The sequence below is a fragment of the Lampetra planeri genome, chromosome 41 (assembly GCF_965212315.1).
Source record: "Lampetra planeri chromosome 41, kcLamPlan1.2.h2, whole genome shotgun sequence".
NCBI classification, from domain to species: domain Eukaryota; kingdom Metazoa; phylum Chordata; class Hyperoartia; order Petromyzontiformes; family Petromyzontidae; genus Lampetra; species Lampetra planeri.
In genome coordinates, this window is record NC_136147.1 from 4,884,863 (window position 1) to 4,902,325 (window position 17,463).

The following is a 17,463-nucleotide window of genomic DNA, read 5'->3' on the forward strand; positions in this document are numbered from 1 at the left end:
GGCACACAAGGGGGTGGGTGGCCAATACCACTCCCGGCCGCCTTTGCAGCTGCGATGTTCACACATCGCACCGGGTACTCATTTGAGGCTGAGTCGACCTAGGGGAGGCCCAGGGCTAGTTTAGATATCGTCACTGGTGTTATTGGCCGTGAGCGGGAATCGAACCCGGGCCACCAGGTTCGTAGCGCAGCGCGCTTACCGCTACACTACCGCTCCCCATACCACACACCCACACACACACCCACACACCCACCCACACACCACCCCCCCCAACTTCCCCCTCAAGCAAATCGATGTTCGCACAATTCAGGGATCATAATACGATTTAAAAAATATATATATTTTTTGGTCTCATTTTTACAATCTCAAGTTTTTCTCCAATTTTTTCCCCTCCTACCTTGCAGAACTTTATTCACCCCACTTAGCGTTAATGTAACGCCAGGACATCGTTTTATGCACATTTAGCGTGAATTGTGGTTCATTTGGACCTACGTGCACGATCCAACGGACGCGTCATTAGCGTAAGAATCCATTTTAATCGATGTATGAAAGCATCGCTAAATACCCAATTACGACTGTCGGCATTCTCTCCCCGCACTGCGGCCCCTCCACTTTGCACTCTTCCTTCTGTTAGTTATGTTCACGAACCCTCTCACCTCCTGTGCTGCTCGTTTGGCTCTCTCTGGTCTCCGTGTCTCAGAATCCGTTTTTGCCTCTCTCTCGTCTCAATAAATACTCCTGCCTTATCGCCGACTCAAATTGCTCCTCCATCATCTCATCAGCCATCATCTATTCACTGCCGGATGAGCGCCTTCTCAAGCCATCTCCGCCTCTCATGGTCTTACGGTCTCGCGTTACAAAAAAAATCCATCGAGCTCCTGCCCTTGATCTGGTTTCATGGCTCCGTCTCTGCTATTGACGGCCTCAGTCTCAACCACCGACCGTCAACTCTGCTCGCAATGTGTCCGAAGCCTTCTGCGGCCGTCTGGAACGCTCTTCCGATATTAGGAAGCCACTGGAGCAATGCACTTTTAAATGTAGATTGAAAACTCATTTCATTTTGAACTTATTTTTGTGTTTAGTTAGTTATCCTTCCCCCGCACCTCCAATTATCATGGTTGGCTACGCACGGTGCAAAATAAATCCAACATACATACAACTCTTGTACGCTCTCTGATCCATGTGTTCCATTTTCTGTCTCTATCAGTGTAATTCCAAGCATGCCCATCATCTTACTTCTTTGCACACTTTCCAACTTTGTTTCATTTTCTTTGTAAATGTCCTTGCGTCTCAGCCATGTGTCAAAGTAGTTGCTATACTACATTCTGCTTAAAAGCTTTTGTCTTTTTGGCTCACTTTTTCCCAAAAACACCCCAGCCTGCTCTCCTCTTCCCATCTGTCTGGTCCCTTTCATCACCGCCCGCCTTCGTGTACTGCCCGAGGTTTGCGTTACTCTGATGTGGTTTATAGTTATGTCCCTCAGACAGATGTCTTCAAGTGTTTAGCGAACTTTTTTGCATCTAAACTTTATTTGGCTCGTATTGATATTGAACGTATGCTTAGCAGCCTTCATTTATTACGTTATTCTATTATTTCCTGCAGGTTCATTCTCATCGGTTGTTTGCAATTTACTTAGTTTACCATAAAATCCGAGATGGTTAATAATCCAGCCACCACTATGCCTTCATTTCTTGAATTTATTTTTGTTAAGAAACATCTTCTGATGTCACTGCAGGTGTATGAACCACAAACATGCACGATCCACTTCACAGTAGATGTTAAAGACCCAGTCCCGTTATTCCAAAATAAGAATGCCATGCGTGACTGTGTCATGGTCCAGATTTGACAAATTTGATTAAGTTAATTGCAAATTAAAAAAAAAACATGGCAACGTCTCTCCCTGGTGGCAGACGAAGGCCCACTGAGCCGGCTGAGGACATGTCGTGCTACACAGCGACAGCTGCCACGGGGGGGAGGGGGGGGAGGGGGGTCCCCTTGGCTGGGCTGGAGTGCTTCACTGAGACGCTTGAGATGAGACGCGATGATGATGATGCAGTGTCGCTTGGAGTTGCTTACAGTCGATCCTCTCCCCTCCTCCTCTCGTACCTCCCCCTCTCACCCCCCCCCCCCCCCACGTGCCCCCCCTCACCCCCCACGTGCCCCGCCTCTCACCCTCCACGTGCCCCCCTTCTCACCCCCCACTTGCCCCCTTCTCACTCCCCACGTGCCCCCTCTCTCTCACCCCCACGTGTCCTCCCTCTCAACCCCAACGTGCCCCCCCTCTCACCCCCCCCCACATGCCCCTCCTCTCTCACCCCCCACTCGCCCCCCCCCTCACCCCCACGTGCCCCCTCCATCCCCCACGTGCCCCCCCTCTCACTCCCTGCCCCCCAGCGTGCGAGCTGATGGAGCAGGGAATCCTGGCGCTCGTGAGCTCCACGGGCTGCGCCACGGCCTCCTCGCTGCAGTCGCTGAGCGACGCCATGCACATCCCGCACCTCTTCGTGGAGCGGGGGGGCCCCGCGGCCTCCCCCTCGTCGGCAGGGGGGGCGGCCGGCACGGGGGGCTCTCCCCGCAGCGGCTGCGAGCTGCCCCCGCACCCCCCGCCGCTGCCGCCGCAGACGACGACCGACCCCGGGGCGCCGGGCGTGGAGGAGCCGCAGGGCTACACGCTGACGGCGCGGCCGCCCGCCGTGCTGGGTCACGTGCTCACACGCGTGCTCGCCGACTTCGCCTGGCGCAAGTTCATCCTCTTCTACCAGGCTGGATACGGTACGCGGCCGCGGGGCCGCCGGGCGGGTTGGCGGGCGGGCAGGAAGATGGGCACGGGTGGCCTGACCGGCTTGGCAGGGTGGGCGCGAAGTCCGGGGGGGAACCCTGCCGGGTCCATCGCGGGGAAGTCAGAATCAGAATATTTGTTTATGCTGGAGGAATCCGATGAGCTGCCAAGCTCTTTTTTTCACAAGTCTCTTGACAGGGACCCTGTCAACAGGTCTCTCTCTCTCAATGTGTCCCCGTGTCCTTTCTGAAAAGACATTGGCAATCGTGGCATTATTTCCTTTTTTTCTTTGTCCACGATATTTATCGAGAATGTTCCGTTGGACGCTCCCAAATTTGTTCAAACTGCTTATGTGTTTTTCATTTGTTGTCTTCCCTGGCTTCTTGCACCTATCGTTGTTTCCTAGTCGAAACGTTGCATTCAGTCTCTTGTCATTTGTTCATCACTTGTCCACGAAGAGGACTGTCAGGAGATCCGTTGGAGGGGTTCATTATGGGGACTTGGCGGGTCCATGAAGGAGATTGTTGCTGTCCATGAAAGGGTCTTTAAGATCTGTCGGGAGGTCTATCAGTCTGATGGAGCTCATGATGGGTGTTTTATTCGAGGTCATTTTGCGGTCTGTCAGAAGATCTAATCGGGTTGTACACGTGAGATGTGAAGTAGCTGCAAAGCTGCCTATGAGGTGGTAATGTGCAAAAAAATACAAGATGCTTAAAAATGTTTTTTACATTTATATGGGACTATCGATTTTAATGGAAGAAGAACGGATAATACACTGTAACATGGTAACAAATGGATGTTAATAGCGTCAAAAAGTCAAAGAGTCTCCACTTGTTCGCCATCATTGTCAACGCGTGCCTGGAATCTTCTCCAGGTCATCTCCAGACCCCAGGGGCACATTTCTTGTGGTTTTGTTGCAAATTTTCAGAAGTGTTAAAACCATGTTTTTGAAGCACCCTCTATTATCGGGTATTCAAGCAAGCCAGCTGACAGAATTGGACCACTCTGTAGACGGGCCAACGAGCAATTGACGAAGGCAATGCCCAACCACGCCGAGTTCATTTACATTTAAACACGCTCGCAATTCAAAAGTTCCGAGAAGATACATATAGATATAGTATATGCAGATAATATATACAGAGAACGCCTAATGTTCAATGTCATTTTAACAAAAACTTAACATTTTCACAGGCATCTCAGATTGTATGGCAACCAGTGAATTTCAGAATCTCGCCTTCACTTGCCGAGCACTGGCATGCGACGGAGGCTGATAACTCACTATTACTATATCAAATGAGAATTTTTTTCTATAAACGTAATTAATCATCGTAAATTGTTTTTTCCCCTTTTTTTCTGGCAACAAAACAGGTGTTAAGATGTTAAAACACCAAACTGTCTGCATTAACCATAATGCTTGTGGTCAGAATGCAAACAAAAAACATACTCTGATAATTATATGCATTGTCCTTTAAACTGATTGGTCCACACCAGAGACAGCTTTCTTTTGAGCCTCGTCTCAATCGGTGTTAGACCAGAGGACACTCCATTCCCTGGCCACCCCACTCCGTTCCTTGTTATTATCCCTTGGCGATGCTGATTACACGCGTGTCTCTTGCGCACACGGCGTTCGCACATCCAGGAGCTTTCCGGGCTCAACCCCGCTTAGCCTCGGACAGCTAACCAGACCCGCGGCACATTCGGGGTAATTTTGTCACAGTGTCATGGAGGCGACGGATATTCAATACGACACCTTGTTTCTGGGGTGTTTGCAGTCGTGGCAACTAGCAGCGATACAATGAGTTTGTTCACACGGCCGCGCAGTTCGAGGACACTTTGAAGTAGCAAAAAAAAACACGGGCGCGCACGGGCGGACACACACACACACGCGCGCGCGCAAGGACGACTGCGCTCTTGCTGAAACACGCTACGCCTTGGCTCTTTCGGGGATTGGGTCTGGCGCTCTCTGGCTCGTTACGCTACAGGCCGTGTCGCTACATGGCGTTGCGGCGCAGTTGTTGCCGCAACCTGATTGACTGCCTCTATTAACCTGCGGAGTAGATTCAGTTTGCCGGCCAGCGGTGTGCGCGTGTGTGTGTGCGCGCGTGTGTGCGCGTGTGCGCGCGTGTGTGTGTGTGTGCTGTTGTTGCTGTTGTGTGCGCGTGTCCACAGTTGCGTGAATTTGCGCCGGTGGCTTTTTGGTTTGAAAAATCACACGGGACCCCCCCCCCCCTCCACGGCAATAGATTAGCTCACTCCGGGGAGTGGCAATGTAGCGGTCAGTGCTGCACTGCGAACCCGGCGACCCGAGTTAGATTCCCGCTCATGGCCAACACCGGTGACGATTTTTTTAATCGGTCCTGGGCCCCCCCCCTAGGTCGACTCAGCCTCAAATGAGTAACTGGTATGCTGTGTGAACATTGCCACGAGGGAGACAAAGGCGGTCGGGCGTGATGCTGTTAGCTTGCCCCAACAGTCTGTTAAGGCTGCATGGGGGACTTTTGCCTTGCTCACAGTTGCATGCGCCTGTGCGCGTGCGCTTTTGATTTGAAAATCACGGCAATAGATTAGCTCACTCCGACAGCACGTGTTTATTTATATCCAGCACCGTAATGAGATTTACTTTCCTTACTCTGTGTGCTTATTATTTACGCCAATATTGTCATATAATTATACTGTATAACAATTATGTTTTGTTCCTTGGTAGTTGGTGTTATTTCCTAATTGCTTATGCCTCAAAAGGACAGAAAATGGCCATTATTCCCCACAAACTTTGCTTTTGTGACCAGGACAGTGATATTTTGAAATGTACCTATTTTCCAGAACATTCCAGATAGATTCAGTGCTGAGTAAACTTGGAGTAACTTCTAGAACATTCTAGAACTTTCCAGTAATATAAATACAGGGACCTTAAGCTCACCAGTTCAGTTTAGTTCCAGCTGCCGAAGTGGATACATATCTGCATTTTTCTTGAGATGGCATCAGGAGGCTGCAAGCATCCGGCAGACACATTTTGCTATGTCTGCAGCCAATTTATCAAGACAAGAGTGAAAAAGTACTCTGTGGAAGCATCTGCTAAGATGTGTGAGGCCTACAAGGTATATTTCGGCATGCCTGTCGGGGATCAAGACAAACCCTGGGCACCTAATTTCACCTGCGGGCAATGCAAAAATACTCTGTAAGGTACGATGGACAATTGTTGCTCGGAATTTTACGTCATAAAATTTGTAAAAAAATATAAATTTAAGTTTTTTATTTGAAAATGTTTTACAATTTTCAATGTTTTTGAAAAAAATATATCATATATGACAAATTTTGCGAGAATATCTTGCACATTAGTCATGGGTGAGATCAAATTATTTTTGTAGGATGGTACAGAGGGGAAAAGAGAGCCATGAAGTTCGCTATCCCAAGAATTTGGCGGGAACCCACTGACCACTCAAGCAACTGCTACTTGTGCATGGTGGACCCTTCCAAACATCGTCCATCCATCGCATCGGTGTCACACTGCCCATGAGCTCCTCGTACCCTCGTACCCACTCTTCCGGAGAGAGAGCAGCAAGTCAGAGAGCGAGGAAGACGTTGAAGATCCAGATTACAATTTCAGAGGTGGAGCTGAGGAAAGAAACCCATACTACCCCAACTAAAAAGACCTCAACGACTTGATCAGAAATCTTGGTCTCACCAAGTCCAATGCCGAGCTTTTGACGTCTAGGCTCAAGCAGTGGAACTTGTTGGATGAAAGTGTGCAAGTCGCAGATCAGAGGGAGCGTCACCAACCTTTTTGCAGCTTCTTCACCCGTCAAGATGGGCTCTGCTTCTGCCACAATGTGACCAGTCTGTTGGAGGCAATCGGAATCGCCTGTAACCAGAATGAATGACGCCTCTTCATTGACAGCTCATCCAGGAGCCTCAAAGCCATGCTGCTCCATAATGGTAACAAGTACCCATCTCTTCCCCTGGCTCACTCGGTGCACCTCAAAGAGGATTACAACAGCATCAAGACCTTGCTGGACACCTTGAAGTATGATGAGTACGGCTGGGAGGTCATCGGAGACTTCAAAATGGTGGCATTCCTGATGGGTCTCCAAGGCGGTTTTACCAAATTTCCTTGCTATCTTTGGCTTTGGGACAGCAGGGACACCAAAGCGCACTATCACAGGCGGGACTGGCCACGGCGGACCGAGTTCTCTGTGGGGAGGAACAACGTCAAGTGGCAGCCACTAGTGTACCCCGGAAGGTGCTGATGCCACCACTGCACATCAAATTGGGCCTTATGAAACAATTTGTCAGAGCTGTAGATAAGGAGTCGGCAGCCTTCAAGTACCTTCAAGACTTCTTCCCTGAGCTGTCTGAGGCAAAGGTCAAAGCCGGTGTCTTCGTCGGGCCACAGATGAAGAAAATCCTGGAGTGCAATGAATTCCCCAAGAAGCTCACTAGTAAGGAGAAAGCGGCTTGGAACAGCTTTGTCGCAGTGGTTCGTGGCTTCCTGGGCAATCACAAGGTCGAAAACTATGTGGAGCTGGTATGATACTCTGGTGAAGAACTACGGCACAATGGGCTGTAGGATGTCCCTTAAAGTCCATATGCTCATCTTGATAAATTCAAGGAGAACATGGGAGCGTACTCTGAAGAGCAAGGCGACCACTTCCACCAGGATATACTGGACTTTGAATGCCGCTACCAAGGACAGTATAACGAGAACATAATGGGAGACTACATTTGGGGGCTGATTCGTGAAAGTTATTTACAGTATAATCGTAAATCTCGAAAAACTACTCGCTTCTAAATCTTTGTAGTAATTTTTGTATTACTTTAGTATAAAGAAATGTTAACTTCGATTCATATGTTTTTTTAAATGGCTTTATGTGAACAAAAAGACACAACTACGTATGTTTTCTCATTAAAAATAGGTACATTTCTAAATATCACTGTCCTGGTCACAAAAGCAAAGTTTGTGGAAAATAATAGCCATTTTCTATACTTTTTCAGCATAAGCAATTACGAAATAAAACTTTCTACCCAGGAACAAAAATGGTGTTACGTAATGTTATGAATGTTTAACGGTGTTCGTGTTGTTCTGGTGGCGGTGGTGAGGTGGTTGTTGTTGCACAAACAAGTGCAGTCGTTTTTTTAACAGCGACAATTGGCTTTATAATGGAAAAGTCCCTGATTGAGTGTGAACAAATGTCACCTTCCTGCTCCCCTTTCTCCACTCATTCCTATCCTGGGCTTTCATCTCAACATCCACTCCAGGAAACTCCACATTCTCACTCACCACTTTGAACCTCCTCTTCCTAGGCTGCCTCCCCAGTCACAATGAGAATCGGCATGGTTGGCTATGCTCAGTGCGAAAGAAGTTCAATCTAGAGTGCATACATTTATCCTGGAGAAATCCGATTAGCCATGAAGTTATTTTTCACACACATGCCACCCTAGTGCCACCACATGTTTCACCCCTCTCCTCTCTCCTGCGCCTGGGTTTTCCCCTCTCTTGTCCTCGCTAACCGAGTCGACATCTGCAACACCCCCTCCGTGTCTTCTCCTCTTGCCTCTCCGCCTCCGACCCAGTCCATCATCCCTCCTCCTGTGTTGGGAAAAAACAAGTACCACTTTGTGGAAAGGCAATAGCGGTTGTCCGGTGAACAAAATTGTAACCCCCCCCCCCCCGTCCATCGTAGGAACGCGGGTGATTATTTTCGCCACGGACTCGAGACTGCCCGTGCGAAATTGAGCACCGCCCATTCTTCATTTGGTTGCCACGTGGTTAAGCCAGGCAGGGTGAAGGTGAAGGGAAGAAGGTTGAGCACTCCCTGCTCTCCGAGCCTCCCCCACGTTTGCCTTTGCCACTTACGGCTGCGGGTTTGCTGTGAGAATACATTTTACCGAGTCTTAACGGGTCACGGAGTGTTACATTTGTTTTCTTCCGCGGGGCCCGCCGAGAAAGCTATTGTTCGGCTTCCCCCTTGCCTGCCGTGGGACACGTTTTGTTTTCTGAAAGATTAAACAATAATAGGAAGAGCAATACCCTTCCCCCTGGCTGCTTAGTCGCCCTTGGGGGAAATTATCCTTTGCATTATTGAATCACAAATAAGGAAATGAAACAATTTCGTTTTGCTCCGCTGGATGAACGGCAAAGGTGCAGCCCTGCAAGAGCTCGCTCAAGGCGCCGCTGGCGAAAGGGCCTCGAGAGAACCTCTCCAGAGGATATTTTGGCAGACTCTCCCATGCTCGCCACACTGTACGTATGTACGTTGAACTTATTTCGCACCGTCCGTAGCCAACCGTTCTAATCCGCGGTGCAAACTTCACAATCGTGGAAACGGGCGGAAGTACCCACGCTTTACCCCACCACGTGCTAGCTGCCGCGTCTCCGTTTACATCGCTGGGTGGACAGAGTCGGAGGTGATTTAATAAAGCTGCCCCCATCGCTTCAACTGCCATGTCAGGTGATCGAGCCGGCGAACCTCTGGAGTGCAAGTTATGAGTGAGGTGCAGGAAAGGTCTAGAGAGTATGCACTTCACTCATAAGCAAGTCCCGTGGGATAACCATCACAACGCATGGACATTATGTGTACGTCAACATTCAAGGTCCCAGTGCCAATTCCATCACCAAGAAGGCGAGGCAGATGTACGAACATGGCAACAAAATCAATTGTCACACGAATATCATCCCACGTTTTATTTATTTATTCCGTCTGAACAGAAAGTGAGATGACATTGCGAGCCCCCCCACCCCCCGCGCCTCTGTGTGTGCATTTGATAATCGGCATTTTATTGCTAATCAACGGAACGTGAAAGAATCCCGGCGAATAAAGAATAACCATTATCCCAATGCACAGCTGCTCATGGGCCATATTTTACAGCAGGCATTTTACCCAGTCAATGGGCCTAACAAAGGACGGTGCAGTAAATAATGATGAGAAACTATTATTGGAATGGAAATGTCAATTCTTTTAATGTGGTCTATGCACTCGTGTGTGTGTGTGTGTGTGCGCGCACGTGCGTGTGTGGCTCTTTGCTGAGCTTGGGAATTAGTGTGGGAGCGTGAGAGAGAGGGTAAGTGAGTTAATAAAATGAGTGCGTGTGTTTTGAGTGAATTGGGCGTGCGTCCACGCACGAGTGAGTGCTCGCGAAAATGCATTGCGTGAGTGAGCAAGTGAGCGGCCGAGTGAGTTGATTTTAGCGTCGCACTTTCCTCTTACGGAGCAGTGGCACAGTGGTCAAAGCCACTACGCTGTGAACCCAGGGTGACACGAGTTCGCTTCCTGACCAGGGCTAACAATCAGTGGCAAAGGTGATGTCCGAACAACGTCCGCATCCCGGGCCACTTTCACAAACCTACACACCTGGCTGGCGTGCCCAGGTGTGGTCAGTCAACCACGTGACCTGACAAAGGCCTTGGGGAAACCTTTGGCAGAAGCCTCCTTCCAGCAGTGCATTGAAAATGGGCTCGAACAAAATTAAATTCTACTACTTCTCCCCATTTCAAGCTGCCCACTATCTTTGTAGTTAACAGCTCCCCCGGGAGTAGTCACTGAAAAATGATGCCTCAACGCAAGCCAGGAGACTGGCCTTCTTTAAAACGCGTGGCGCACGCAGCCGTTTCAACGAAGTTTTAACTTCGGATCAGAGCCTTACGATGCCAGCGCTTGCCTGGCGTTGCGCGCTCGTGATGTCCACCTGTGGTATGCTACGTACGCTAAGCGTGGTGAACCAGGCGCAAATTGCATGTCCCCTACGGATTGATCGCATCACGTGTGTGAGGTGCTTGCTAGGAGCGCTTGCCCCAAACAGCGCTGTGGGCAGATCTTTGTCCACGATGCACTTCACGCTTACCGCGCTGCACTAGGAACCTGTTCAATGCCTGTTCGTGGCCAACACCGGTGACGAATATCTGAACCGGTCTTGGGCCTCACCTAGGCCTTTTCAGCCTCAAATGAGTACCTGGTGCAGTGTGTAAACATCGTCACGATGGCCACCCACCCCTCGTGCGCCATGTCGACCTTCATAGGCGCTCGCTAACAACACTTGCTGCAATAGTCTGTTGAAGGCTATTCCAGGGATATTTGGCTTTGAAGTATTCAACGGGGTGCGGTAATGGCCATTAGTATTCATTTTCACATTCACGTGTCATATATTTAATCCTGAATTTGAGGCCATCTAGCCGAGGGCCGCCCGCTGTTGCACTTTAACACAACGCGAGGGGCTGGCTCGGGGAATGCGTGGACCCGAATGAGATTCAAGTGCTCCGAACTGACCTCGACGGGAAAAAAAATATCTGAAATTGAAATCCCGTGCGAGCATCCCGCCCGTATTGTGTGTGCGGGCGAGCGAGCGAGCGTGCGTGCGTGCGTGCGTGCATATGTCTCGTCCTTATGCTACCTGTTGCTTCGTATGGCTGTCCAATACTGTTTGCTATGAAAAAAAAATAACATCAAAGAGATTGCCATGACTGACCCTAACCTGCAAGGTGTCTCTTGAGCAATGGTTTTGCCCTTCGCGTAATTCAGGATGCCCCTGTTTGAATACCCACGGTTTGTGTGGCTGCGAATACAAACATCCCCCATGTAGCCTTGCACAGGATGTTGGGGCGAGTGCTGTTAGCGAGCACCTATGAAGGTCAACACGGCGCACGATGGATGGGATGGGTGGCTAACACCCCAGCGCTGTTATACCCACCGCACCAGGTACTCATTTGAGACTTAGGCGATCTAGGGGCAGCCCAGGAACGGTTCAGATAATCGTCACTGATGTTGGCCGTGGGCGGGAATTGTAGTGAGGTCGCCAGGCTCGTAGCACAGTGCGTTCATCACTGCGCCACCGTTCTCCATGTGTGGCTGTACACATGTACGCAGCCCTTCATGCAGTGTGTGGATTAGTGAGTGTTGCGGGTGAGTTTTTTGTTTGTTTAAAACTACGTGTCACTCTTCTGTACCCTTACAGCTTCATCTCTGCTCTGCGTGTACCTGTGCCCGTGCATCTCCGCCCTGTGCGTCACGACCCCGCGCCTACCTACGTGCGTACGTAGTGCTCGTGCGCGTGCCCGTGCGCGTGCCCGTGCGCGTGCAGACATCCGCGGGGTGCGCGGGTTCCTGGCGCGCGCCGCCCGCCAGGGAGCCGAGGTGTCGCTGCAGCAGGTGGACGGGAACGTGGGCCGCATGATCGCCTCGCTCTTCCGCTCGCTCAAGTACGAGGAGCTGAACCGCTACCGCGACTCGCTCCGCAGGGCCGTGTTGCTGCTCAACCCGCGCCTGGCGCGCACCTTCATCGCCGAGGTACGCGGCGCTCGCTCGCCCAACCCGCTCGCTCGCCCGCGTTGTCATCGTTTGTTGTGTGTATCGTGCTCCTGGGGTATGGTTACTAACGGTGCTGCTCCGTGTTGTCGCGTATGCACGAGCAATTCTAAAGATGTATGTTTATCGGTTGCGTGGCATTTGGGGAACCCCGTGCACTTGGGCGCCTCAATCTGAGGGTTTCCTGGATGTGAAATGTGATTTCGAATAAATTTGTAGATATTTTTTTTAAGTTTTGCTGGCTGGCTGGGTGCCTGGCACGCACCTTCATCGCCGACGTACGTGGCGCTCGCCCACCGCGCTCACCCAGCACGCTCGCCCACGATTAGCACGGTTGGCTACGTACGGTGCGAAATAAGTTCTACGTGAATGCATAAACACAAATATACACTGCCGCCACGACTTAGAAAAAATTGTTCGGGATAAAAAAATGCGCGTCTGTCTTTGGAAGTATTCAATGAGCAATATGGAAGCTTGACGGGTAACCGTCTACTGTGGATCCCTTCCGCCAGCAGCGGCATATGAGCAAGCAATTGCAGGGCTGCACCTCTGGCTTCTTAGCTTGACGGCCACGCGCCTTGCAGTACACGCGTCATCAATGTCGGGGGTGGGGGGGGGGGTGGCAAGGGGGGGGAATTGTAAGAATCGAGTGATTTATCCGGAACTGTGGTTGGGGGTTATTAACAGGCTAGCAGGTTATATAAGGAGCGTTTAAAACTTTCTAGAGAGATGTTAAAATATTCATGGAGGTGCATTGAATAATTTACCTTCCAATGTAATCGCATTCATCATCACTAAAATCAGTACACTTTTTATATTCTTTGTACCTAATTATGGAGCCTTAAAAATGTATTTAAAGCCTATTTTGTTTCACATAATATACCAACTCAGAACCAATATTGCCTCGTTCTCAACATTTTGAGATTGGCCATCTGCCAGGAGTCAGAAGGCCTCTTACATTCAGATGAATTCAACCAATTGCTGTTTGTACAGCTGACAAATATAAGTGGCACGACACCAGTGGCGCACACAGTTTGGCCAATAAACCTGCCGATCTCAGTTTCGATCCCTGACCGTGACTGTCATCAGTGGCGAGTGATAGCTAAACCAGATCTAAGCAAGACATTTTTCAGAAAACCGAGAGAGTTGCGAGCATGGTAAAGTATTTTACTAAACTAATTTTATTTTACCAGGTAAGGCCCACTGAGCCTCTAGAGCCCATTTTCAGAAGCAACCTGGCCACAAATGATAGCTCAACGAAGTGGCTTATCACGTGGAAAATTGTAGCAGCCATATATTCGAGATGCATGTTTTTAAATGCAGAGGGGAAAACCGGAGGACGCAAAGAAAAATCCACGCGACCACGGGAAGAACATGCAAACTCCAAATATACAGCAGGCGGCAGGGTCAAGATCGAATCCACGACCTCCTGTATACCAGGCAAGGTAGTTAACATTTAACCACCGCTATAACTAACACGGCATGCTGTGCGTCCACATGTAAATCGAACCGCTGAGAATGTTTATTATTTCACGTGTTAATGTGTGATACGTGTACATGTGTATGTACAGCTCTTTTGCCAATTCACTGCTGGATGAGGGTCTCCCCATACCGTGCTGGTCATGAGGTTTATTTGACCAGACTGCACCTAGCCAATGCCAAATGCATGCAGATGTAGAAATAGATGCTACTCCTCATGCAGTGCCACGTAATATACTTTTTTTTTAAGGCTATCCATATGTATGGTAGCTTGCTCTGACGCAGAGTGTTAAATCTGATCGCACGCATTATCGCACAGCGCTAACTGCCCACGGTGGGCCATTAAGCCACGTTAATTATTTCCGGGCCTTGAATTTATCGCCGATGCAGATGGCAGGCACAAACTTTTAAAAGCCATTCCTCAATAATACTGTGGCGCGTCAACGTAATAAATTTGACACTTCGGGAAAAGCACGGGTAAATAAGAGTAAATAAACAATGAGGATGGCTTCTTTGCTTCTCACACGTCTCGCGTTTAGCCGTGACTCTCTCGCAGAGTTGCCACTTAAATGGATCCGCGGTCGGTTTTAAGTGCCGGATGTGCGGTCCATTTTCACCACCGCGGTATTAAAACAGCGCAAGGTGTTCAGTCGGTAATGCACCGGGCCGGGTAATGGCGCGCATATTCCAGCCCAAGAGTAGCCACTTATTTGAATAATGGCGTTTGCATGCAGCAAGCATTCAAGCGCCCTAATGCGCACCGTGAATTATGGCAGCTAGCTAAGCTGAGGGGCTGCACGAGAGGGCATGACCCCCCCTCTCCACACCCCCCCTACCCCCCCACACTAGAATGCTCGGGGAATTAACGCATGCACGGCAGTGTGCCCGCCCGCCCGCCTGCCCATCCGCCCCACCAATCGCTACGCCGTGAAATCCCATCACGACCGGCGGCGCTTAGGAACGGCCCCCACGGGCCGTTAAGCCGGCAGCGAGCGCGCGCCGAAGCGCTCGGAGATCCGCAGCGGCGCTTTCTCCGTGCGTCGCTGCGCAGTATACGCGCTGGGGCGGTGGGGGAGGGGGCCGGGCGCGATTTCACGACGCTAACTCGGGAGATCTGTGACTGTTGTGACGTTCCCGGCACGTTCGCGTCCGCCGCTTGCGCGCACGTTCGGTTCGCCAAATCGAATCTTGCGCCCCGCGTGCATCCCACACGGAACGCGCACGCATGCGCACGCACCTCCACCGCCGCAACGACACGCGTCAAATTGCTCTCATCATCTCTCCGGTCTTTCTCCATCACATCGATGTGTCAAATACAAGAAGGGAGGGAGCGGCGCGGGAAGGGAAGGTGCCGGTGCTGCAGCCATTACTATCCGTCAGTGATGTGCCCTAACCCCGTGGGCGACTTGCTGTTTCAAGGTTATTGTCCAGAAAGCGTTTTGATTCATTTGGTTTTGCCCTTTCCTTCTCAAATTCACTCTCCCTCTCGTTGTCTTTCATTTCGCAACGGGCAGGGTGGGAAAATTCACGCCGCATATATCCGTGAGAGATAATTGAACAATATAATTGCAGTAGACTATAGTGTTTTTCGTGTTTTACTTGCCTGGGTATAAATCTACCAGATTTTACCGCGACAATTTTTTGTTATATTTTCCAGAATATAGTGAGCCAGTTGTTAAAACTACAAATTGTAACAGATACTTAGAATTCATAATTAAATCTTCGTACAAATGGAAATGCATTGTGTTGTTGTGATGCACACTGGTGGCGAGATGCTAACTCCCTCGCCTGGTATACAAGACGTCAATGAATTTTCCCTCCCAGTCGTCGTGTCTTAGAGAGGTGAGTGTGTGCCACACTTGTGAAAAAGTTAAGAAAATAACCCAGAAAATACTTCCCGGCTCATTCAATGGATTATTAACTGCATACAGTAGACCACCTCCATCCCCCTCTTCTCCCATCCGTCCTCTTCCGTGCCGCATAAATAAGTTTACCCACCGGCCATCACACGCTGTCTGAACAGGCATGGCGGCGGATGACCGCTCAGGGTTCTGATGCGTGTGCCTGGCTTCGGCGGAGTGTTGAGCGATGAGCAGCAGCACGGCTCTCCAATGCGGGTTCAGCTCCTCGTACGTGAGCGTAGCAGACGAGCGAGGTCTTCATGCGACTCACGTTCTCCCGTCCACCAGTTGCAGCAACCCCTCGGCTCGCTGGCTAGCGGAACGTGCCAGGAACCGTGCCCGTGCATGCGTGCGCATGTACGGATGTTGAACTTATTTCGCAGTGTACGTAGCCAACCGTGCTAATCAGAGGTGCCGGGGAAGGACAACAAATTAAACACACGCAAAAAACAGTACTTAAAAATGAGGTTGCAATATAGATGATTTGAAAGTGCATAGTACCCAGTGGTTTCCTGATATCGGAAGGAAGAGCGTTCTAGACGGCCGCAGAAGCGCATCTGAATGCACCGCGAGATGATGTGACTGTCTTTGTTCGATGGCCAGAAAAAAGCGAGCGTAGGCAGACGCGTAGGGCGAGCGTGTGTGATGACACCGATGGTCACCAATTGGCTCGTCGGCTAAACACACGGTGGCCTCCATCCGTCAGAGCGTGGGTTGGGAAGAGGCCAGCGTTGGCGCTCGTGCATGAAATGTGCCTCCCATCTCTGCAATGCCCCACCAACCCTAGCAAAGAGTCGCACGTTGTCAAACAGAGTTTGTGAAAGTGGCGGCTCGTGACATTTCCACGAGGTGAGGCTGTTGTGAGTGACTTGAAAATACGGTGTTCTAATTAAGAAAAACCTCGTCATGTTATTGGCCTTCCCCATGAAAGTGATATAACTGTCTACCAACTGGTAGGCATTAATAAGCAATGCGAAACAAAACAACAAAGCACTCCAATTATGTTCCCATGACCCTCAAGTCCACACTAGACAACCACTTTGACACTGCTAAAAGCCGTGACCGGCTGCATTTGCACAGTGCAACCTCTCGTCGTGACATAGTCTCTCATTACAGCCACGGGCGCCGTTTTCACCGCTCTGAATGGGTCTCAAATGGCGTGGCTACAATGCGATGCCGCTATCAATGAGTGAAAGGAAATGTCGCACTCGGATGCCTTCACAGCCGCCCCGAGACCTCCTCGAGGTGCAAGTCATGGGTTTCGAACAGGGACAGGGACATCTTAAAATGTTATCTTCATTAGGAAATTCACGTTGAAAGAATCATTGTATTTCAATTGTTTCAAACACAACAAAATAGATTCATAGAAAAGTTTTTTTTTATTATTAAAAAAATAATTTCCCATCTCCGGCTGCTTGGTGGGGCAGTGCCCCAACGCCCCTAGTGGACGAACCGCGCCTCGTTTGCGATGCATGCCAGCCGAATTGTCAGCAGCCAAATCACAAAGATAAGATATAGGTCAACAACTGCAAGTTTGTTTTTTATTCAAATTCATTTATTTAATAAAATGCAAATTTCATTGCATAAAATACAATTTTTCCTCTTGTTCTGCAGCTTTTAAACGATTTATAAGTGCAACCACGGGGTTGCATTCTGATGAACAATTGCTTAAACTTGTCAGACGCAAATGGCATAACGGTACATGGCATGCTTTGTAAAATGGGCCATTAAAAATTAGGCCCATTGTCGGTTTTCTAGCAGCATGTTTTTTGGATTACACATTTTAAGATCATGCCTGCAACGGTTATGTGTCTTCATGTGAAGTGCAATATGTGCCATGCACTTTCCGGGCTGTGCGCGTGCCTGCGTGCATTTGTGAGCGCGTACATGTGTGTGCGCTCATGCGAAAGATGCCAAATTACATCGGCGTTTCTTCGTTGCAGCAGGTGGGAGCCAATTTGACCTGTAATGTACACCGCAATTCCGAGTGAAGGTCACATCTGGGAACGAG

General features: G+C 49.7%; 1 protein-coding gene across 3 annotated transcripts in view; it reads left to right on the plus strand.

The window, feature by feature from the left end:
• Window positions 1-17,463, plus strand: part of LOC144732109 (glutamate receptor ionotropic, delta-1-like) — a 262,706-nt gene that overhangs the window by 158,102 nt on the left and 87,141 nt on the right. For all 3 annotated transcript variants that reach the window (XM_078613383.1, XM_078613384.1, XM_078613386.1), the window contains 2 exons: window positions 2,395-2,772; window positions 11,849-12,054. In XM_078613383.1, coding sequence (XP_078469509.1) covers window positions 2,395-2,772; window positions 11,849-12,054 — 584 coding nt within the window. The remainder of the gene's footprint in view (window positions 1-2,394; window positions 2,773-11,848; window positions 12,055-17,463) is intronic.